This window comes from Terrapene carolina, unplaced genomic scaffold, assembly GCF_002925995.2.
Source record: "Terrapene carolina triunguis isolate 2854851 unplaced genomic scaffold, T_m_triunguis-2.0 Scaffold88, whole genome shotgun sequence".
Lineage (NCBI taxonomy): Eukaryota > Metazoa > Chordata > Testudines > Emydidae > Terrapene > Terrapene triunguis.
This window is the reverse complement of record NW_020664439.1, coordinates 22890889-22899498: the sequence shown is the minus strand read 5'-3', so window position 1 is coordinate 22899498 and position 8610 is coordinate 22890889. Positions and strand designations below refer to the sequence as shown.

Here is an 8610-nt window from a genome sequence, read left to right as displayed (position 1 = left end):
GCGCCGCCGCCCCCCTCCAGGTGCCGCCCCAAGCACCAGCTTGGGTGCTTGGTGCCTGGAGCCGGCCCTGCTGCTGTCTTCCACGAGTCCTGTGTCAGTCCTTCAGCTTTATGTCCCACCTGAATCAAAACAGTCTGACCATTGAAATCTGTGCTCTTTACAAGGACCTGTCATCAAGGCAGAAGTGGGCGACATCATCAGGGTGACCTTCAAGAACAATGGCAGCCACCCATTCAGCATTCAGCCTCACGGTGTGAGCTACAGCAAGGGCAATGAGGGTGCACTGTACCATACCATCTCTGGAGGTGAATATGGAAACCAGGAGATTCCTGCAGAGAACAAGCAATTGTATATTTTGATGCATTTGTGATCAAAGTAATTGTGTTTATGACCAGGAGGTTAGCTATTGAGCTTGATTTTTAATGCTGATTTTATAACAGGCACTGAAGCTCCTGCTTCACACGTGAGTCCTGGTGCTACATATACGTATGAGTGGAAGGTATCAGAAGATGTGGGTCCCACCCAGGAAGATCCAGATTGCTTAACCTGGCTTTACTATTCAGCTGCAGATTCAGTCAAAGACACCAACTCTGGCCTTGTGGGCCCTCTCTTAGTATGCAGGAAAGGAACTCTGCTTCCCTCTGGGAAACAGGTAACTCAAGGAGAAAGTGAAAGTGTTTACATCACTCTAACCCAATCTGCTTTCCCTTCCTGAACTGTGACTTTAAAAGCCTGCCAGGCTAAACATGCTTTTCTTTGGGGGGCTTTTTGGGGGTGGGTGGGAAGATGTGTGTCTTGTTTGTTTGGGGTGGTGGGATTATTCAGTAGAGAACTGGGAATGGGCTATTTCTAGATCATGGTAAGCAGAGACTATAGATTGTCACTATTTAATGGGTGTTTGTTGGACAGTATGAAATGAGGATTCTAGTCCAGTTCCTGATGGGCTGATGTACACATCACAAAGCCACAACCACCGGCACCAAGTGGCATCCTGGCTGGCAAATCTCAGCAGGAAGGCCAGGGACTTGAATGATATAGATACTGAGGTTCCCCCTCATCTCTAGGGGTGGTCTCTGCAGGTCAGTAATGAGACAGTTTGGCAGAAGAGTGTGGGTAGCTACAGACCAGGTCAGGTGGCTAGAGAGTTTTGAGTTCCTCAGATGAAAGATGAGTTCCTATCTATCCATCCATATTTATGTATGCCTCCCTTATGGTAAATATATTCACAAAGTAATTAACCAATAGAAGCCCTTTGATGTCCTTTAGTTTACTCATTTGTATTTTTCTGTTTGTGCTGGTTCTTATCCACAGAAAAATGTAGACAAGGAGTTTTTCCTACTTGCTACAGTGTTTGATGAGAATCTGAGCTGGTATTTGGATGAGAACATTTTGATGTTTCTAATAAATCCTAATGACATTGACAAGGAAGATGAGGATTTCCAGGAGTCCAACAAGATGCACTGTAAGGACTTAACTTTATTATAACTAAATAGGCAAATACTTTATATAGCATGTTGTCAGTATCACACACATCTTTATCTCAGTTCAAGCAAATTCTAGTGTGTGCAGAATTACACTGCTACGTGTTTCTATGTAGAAAGTTAGAGGCTGCATTGAGACTATTTTGAAAATGTAGCTCAATTATTTTTAAGGAATTACTTGTAAAAAGCTCTTTTGCAGTACAACAGTGTATAAATACAATTAAAAATGTCTCCCTAGCACAGGGGTGGGCAAACTTTTTGGCCCAAGGGCCACATTGGGGTTGCAAAACTGTATGGAGGGCCGGGTAGGGAAGGCTGTGCCTCCCCAAACAGCCTGGCCCCTGCCCCCTATCTGCCCCCTCCCATTTCCCGCCCCCTGACTGCCCCCCTCACAACCCCTGACCCATCCAACCTCCCCCTCTCTCCTTGTCCCCTAACTGGCCCCTCCCAGGACCCCCCGCCCCTAACCGCTCCCTTGGACCACACCCCTATGCAACCCCCCTGCTCCCAGTCCCCTGACCCCTATCCACACCCCCACCCCCCCAGACTCCGAGATGCTTATCCAACCCCCACCCCTCCCACATTCCCCATCCCCTGACCGCCCCCCAGAACCTCTGCCTCATCCAACCGCCCCCTGCTACCTGTCCCCTGACTGCCCCCCAGGACTGCCTGCCCCTTATCCAGCCTCCCAGCCCCAGCTCCCTTACCATGCTGCAGCATGTCTGACAGCTGCGCTGCCCGGCCGGAGCCAGACATGCTGCCGAGCTGCTAGACAGGAGCACGCAACCCTGCTGCCCAGGGCACTGGCGGCGTAGCTGCGAGGGAGGGGAGACAGCGGGATAGGGGCCAGGAGCTCAAGGGCCGGGCAGGACGGTCCCGTGGGCTGGATGTGGCCTGCGGGCCATAGTTTGCCCATCTCTGCCCTAGCAGATTGCAGCAAGGGACAAGATTGTGCTTGGTACAGTTTAACTAACTGGTGTAGATATAGGAAGAATATTATTGTATAATAATTAATGCAAACTGAATATTAAGCATTCATTGAGGATTAACATCTTTATCGTGGATCCATTGTTTGGTGGATAAAGGTCACTTAAGTAACAGTTTGAGGATGTGTTTGTACTCAGTTATAATCTACAACTCCCCTAATGTACAGTAATAAGCTGTTTGAGGATACTTTACTTATCTATAGGCCACCGCTTCACAATTCAGCCCCAGCTGACAGTTGTTCAGTGTCTCAGGGAACAAGTCCATGATCTCTAGACAAGCATCTACACCACTACTAGCACTGATATGCACCCCTCATGGCAGTCTCAGCAGAGAGAGCGAGAAGACTGAATGGGCATGAAGTGTGAACTGCCCTAAGGGGTGTCCCTCCAAGGGTGGGCTGAAGGACATGGATTGGGAAGTGTGAGAAAACATACAGCAGAGGCGGAGAGCTATGTGGATGAATGAAGGATCTTAGTTTGAAGGGCTGATTCTGGCACCTTCCAACAGCATTAAAAATTCACCTTAAAGTGAAGGCTACTACACAAACTGAGTCTTTTTAACAATGGCATGATGGAGTTTCATTCTTATTGTCTAGATCAAATACATTCAGATTTCAAGATGTGTTCCTCTCCCCCTCCCCAAATTACTTGCCCTGCACGCTCTAGCTGGGACTTGGGCATCAAGCATTCGTTTATTTTTTGTGCCTCATCATCTAATTCAGCAAGCCAAGTTTTGGTCTCATTGACACCTGTGCAACCCCCATTGCCTTGAAATTAGGCCCTCAGTGACACTTGTGCAGCTCTATTGCCTTTGCTAGGTTTGCACAGGTGTAGCTAACTGACACTCAATTACGTTTAATACCCAAGAAGGAATAGAATCCATCTCATTCTCTCTTAGCCCTGAAGTGATAGCTGGAGTAAAAAGCAGTGAAACTGTATTTTAGTCAGTAAAGTCTGCAAATGTGTTCCTGAATACACAGAGGAAGCTGATCTGTTGAATTGAAAGGTCCCATTTTCCCAATGGTTTTTCATCAGACTCATACTTTCCAAGAAAATAAAGTATGTAATTCAAAGTTACTGAATATTTTATTTATAAAAAAATGGAGAGTTTAGAAGTTGCTATGTTCTGACAATGATAGAAGAGGACAATGTACATTTTGCCAGACTAGGAAACCACATTATCCGACGTGTGTTACCAAATATGGATGCAACAGAGAATGTGTTACATGCACTAATCAGAATACTTTTGGCTTTCACAACTTTCCTGTAGCTATTAATGGATATATGTATGGAAACCAGCCTGGCCTTGACATGTGTAAAGGAAACACTGTTTCTTGGCATTTGATTGGCTTGGGATCGGAGGTTGATATCCATGGGATCTACTTCTCAGAAAACACTTTCCTAACTAAAGGAACAAGAAGGGACACAACAAATCTGTTTCCACACACCACTCTTACAGCTATTATGACGCCTGACTCTGAAGGTGAATAAATGACCATCCTTACTATGCTTCCCCTTTAGTGTGGGTACTCGGGTCTTTGTGGCATTGCCTCTGATATAGGCATCTACCATAGCAAATGTAATATTAGCAGCTTAGACCAGGAAATTCATTGTTGATCATTTTATGGCAGTAGTTCTCTGACAATGTACCAGGGACCACCAGTAGCCAGTGGAGCCCTACCAGTGCTTTGCAAAATGCCACATTTTAGTACTAGATTGTGCTTGTACATTATGCCCTGTGAAAGGTGTGGGTAGTTTTGCTTCCCAGAAGCAGTACAGGGAAGGAATCATACCTCAGGCAGATACAAGTCTTTCTCTGTTCCCTATTGCCCATTACTAGTAGTAGATTGCTTCCCCCACTTCTCCCTGCACCAGCTAGGCTGTGCTGGCCAGCACACGGCTGGAATCAAAACTCTACCCACTCCTTGCCTTCTTGCTTGGAGGGAGGTAGTGGGTGTGCAGGTCCTTCTGACCCCAAACCCAAGGTGCTGGGAGGTTATGCAGTGGCACAGAAGAGTAGGAAGTGGAATCTCCTTGTATCCTTGCCTGGCTGGCTGTGTAGGTCAGGCCACAATCTAGTCAATTTGAGCCAAGCAATGAGTTGCTAGGCAAAGAGAAGGTGATTCTGTTCCAAAGTGCTCCCCAGAATGAAAGTGTGAGGACTGCCACTTTATGGAGCATTGCTTACTACAGAACATGACGACTGAAAGAAGGTGTAAAGCTGAGAACAGTTTTAGATGTTGGCCCGAATCCAAAGGTATTTAAGCACCTAAAGCCCGGATTCAGGCACCTATAGCCCAGATTCAGGCATTTAAATCTTGGATTTAGGTACCTAAATCCCAATTTTGTCTCCAGCAGGGTTTTTTGGATCACAATGAATGCTGTAGGCTCTTACACTCACTCAGTGACTAACTTTCAGGATAGAAGTTCCCTCAGTGCCTATGTTTCTGTCTCTGGGCAGGAACACTGGTGCCTCATTCCAGGAATCTCCCACCTAAGCCCCATAGCAATCCACAAACCAGGGGAAGACAGGCATTTAGCTGCCTATGTTGCACACAGGGCCAGATCTGGTCGGCAGCCTCTGGCTATTAAGTATTTATTCACAACGGAACACTCATTGGGTCTCAGAAAGAGAGAGAGAAAAAATGACTTTGTGGTTAGGAAATCCACCTCGGAAGTGGGAGGCCCTGACTCCAGTACCCCTGCTCCAAATCACTCTTTCATTATTTAGCCATAGGGAAAGAACTTCACCAGGACAAACTGGGAGAGCCCCACATCAGAATATCCCATAGCTCAGTGATTAGTGAATGCACTTTCCTGAGAGGTCGGAGACCCCTGCTCAAATCCTTTCCCCCACCTCTGGCAGAGAGGGGGTAAAAACTAAACCTGGGTCTTCCACATCCTAGGCAACCAGCTCTAACCAATAACTTGTAGCTGGTGGGCGGGTGGGTGGTGAGAAGCTACTTAGGTGCCCAAATTGCCTGACTCCTCTCCTGGGAATTGCTAAACAGAGAGATTGGCACCTTCCTTCAGTGCCTATTTCTCTGAGAGGGGTGGGGGCTAGCACAATCTAAGGCCTCAGTTCTGCCAGTATTTACACATGTTTACTACTGTGAGTAGAACCTTTGGACAAGCACCTTGCATGTTGCTAGAGCTTATAGTCTGTGCTTCAATAGTTCATAGTCTAAATCAACACACAGGTGATACAGCACAGACATAGAGGACACATAGGTTGAGGGTTCCTATCTGTGCAGGTTTTCTTTTAATCTCCTTGCTTGTTATGTGTGTGTCTCTCTCTAGGGGTTTTTGAAGTGGAGTGCTTGACAACAGATCACTACACCGGGGGCATGAAACAGAAATACAATGTGAAAAAATGCAGTTGGTGGAATCTGTCTCCATCGCTGTATTTGCATGAAAAGACTTATTATATTGCAGCAGTGGAAGTTGAATGGGACTATTCTCCCAACAGGACATGGGAACATGAGAGGCATGAATTCCATGAGGAAAGGTAACAATGAATATCCAAAAACCCCATCACCAACATATTTGAGACTAAGGGCACGTCTACATTAGCAACGCTAAAGTGCTCTTAAAAACAAAAACAAAAAACAAAAAAACCACCTCCACGAGGGGTGTAGCGACCAGCGCTGGGAGCACGGCTCCCAGCACTGGGGCACTGTCTACACTGGTGCATTACAGCGCTGAAACTTGCTGCGCTCAGGGGGGTGTTTTTTCACACCCCTGAGCAAGAAAGTTACAGTCCTGTAAAGTGCCAGTGTAGACACGGCCTAACTTTTTTTTGGTTGTGTGTGGGGGGGGGGGGGGGGGGAGGAAACTAGCCCAGGCATCTCCTGGTGGGCCTTGAGTCACAGGGTTGAGCAATCCCAGTTGTGTGGTGATTCTCTTACAGAATTGTAAAAATCCTTGTTTACAACTCCCCTGCTGATTAATGGTTGTATAACAACTGCTGGGGTGTGGCTCACCGCCTTTGTTGTCACTAAAGAACTAGCAATGGAGACTCCCAAACTTACAGCATATTTCAACAACCCTACAGCAAAATCTGAATTTCATACCCACTAATGATCTACATATTTTGACAGAACAATGGGTTTCAGCAGATCATGACCGTTCCTATGATACCTCACATGACATACTTTGTACAAAACATATCATAATTACACGACAGTAGTGAATATGGGGGCGTTGAGGTACATAGTGCCACAAACATTTGTATGTAACATCTTACCTACTTGCTTGGAGAACCTCATGCAGGGTTTAGATGGCAAACATTTACCAAGGAGAATTACCCTTCTCTTCTTTACTTCCCACATATGTATAAACTCCTTTATTTTAAGGAGGAGAACTGTTACCCCATAACCAGATCTGCATCACTATGAGGCCTTAGCCTTGATGTATTACTACTACTACTGCTATTATTGTCTCAGTCAGCTGGTTGTTTGGTTTGCCCCAGTTATGAGCTCATGTCAGTGAGAGCTAGGGTGTTTTGTGACTGAGTCCCAGCCGTGGTATTCACTGCCTACTAAAAATTGTTCAGCTTCCAGTTCCAGGCAAGGCTAATGAAATATACCAAGTAACTGTTTATATTTACACCTGTTAGTTTGCTCATATTTTCATTCAGCTGTTCCCCTGCCCCCCATTTCATTGTTTTCTCAATTAACTACCCTGTTCTCCAGCAATTCTCAGTCCCTGCAGAGCTCTGCAGGTTTCTTCCTATCTTTGGGGACACTTGAGTCTGGGTCCACAAAGGAATTTAGGTATTGGGACATTGAGAATTGCAACACCAAATTTTTGAGCACCTTGAAAATTATTGTAATCCACAAAGACTGAGTTATAGGTGCCCAGGTTCCCTGTACAATGAATGGGAAGAGAGAGATACCCAAGTATGGGATCCACAAAAGCCAGTGTGCTAGGTGGGGAGCCATCTAAGCTAGCCAATAGGAGATGCCACCAAGGGGGGTCCTAAGCCTGGCCCAAGCCACAGGGTCAGTGCCATGACACAGAGGCCCATTGGTGCCAATTGCATTACTCTGTCAGCAACTCCTAATTGGCCTGACAAACTCACTACACCCAACACATTGCTTTCATGGCATTCATCCATAAGTAGCATCTTGTAAGGTATCAAATGAAAGCTGGTATCCTACTGGTCATGGATATTATTGTGTAAAGCATGCACTGATATTTAAAAAGTTATGTATAAATACTGTAATTCTATTTTAAAGTCTAACCAGGGAGAGCTGACAAATAGGCTTTTTCCCAGACAGGATGTAAGACGTGTATCTCTCAGTCAATTGTAAATTAAGCATTGTAAGCGAAGTCTCCCATCCACCCGTTCATGGTGTATGCAAGGCACTGGAGATTAGAACCACAGGGGGTTCTAGACAATGGACTTTGCTTTAGACAAGGTTAGCTTGTTAGGAGTTATGATTTTTAATCTAGTGAAGTGTGTTATACTTGTTTTATTTGTAACATATTACCCTGTCTCACTCTTAAAATCTTAACCTTTGTTAATAACTTATACTTGCTTTCAGTATAAACCGATTACAGTGCGGAGGTGTTATAATGGAGCTGATACTCAGTTGAATCGAACAAGCTGGTGTGTGTATACTAACAAACCTGACAGTTACTGAGAGTGTCTATGGAGGGGACTGGACACAACAGGGGGAGAGACACTTCTGAGGTGTCCGGGGCCCAGAGTACATCAAGTATTAATCTCCAAGGCAAACCAAGGGCTCGCAGAGCCCCGAGGAGTTTGTTTGGGTGGCTAACAGACATTGTCAGGGAGCTGAGACACACACTAAGTTTAATACCAGCAAAATTCTCTCGCTGAGGCGGAGTGGGGATGGGGGGTGGGGACCCTCTGTTGCTTTTAACCAAACTGTAAACCCTGTATATGATAGAAACCACTTCAAACCAGGGATGTGGCAGCACCCATGTCTGCTTGCGATCCAAAGCTGGGAACCCCCCCTCCTAGAGTGAGGCGGTTTAGGTGCCAAAGCCACTTCTGGGGAAAACAGCTTCTATATCAGCCTAGCCCCACACAAAATGACCAGGGTCTCAGTTCAGCCAGGTACATGGGCAGGGACCCAATGTTTAAATACACAAGTCATTCAGGTCAGTGCTCA

General features: G+C 45.9%; 1 protein-coding gene across 1 annotated transcript in view; it reads left to right on the top strand.

Moving 5' to 3' along the window:
• The window catches only part of CP (ceruloplasmin), a 36484-nt gene that overhangs the window by 15489 nt on the left and 12385 nt on the right, over positions 1–8610 (top strand). The window contains exons 8-12 of the mRNA XM_024208569.1: positions 165–305; positions 441–652; positions 1312–1462; positions 3738–3950; positions 5768–5975. Coding sequence (XP_024064337.1) covers positions 165–305; positions 441–652; positions 1312–1462; positions 3738–3950; positions 5768–5975 — 925 coding nt within the window. The remainder of the gene's footprint in view (positions 1–164; positions 306–440; positions 653–1311; positions 1463–3737; positions 3951–5767; positions 5976–8610) is intronic.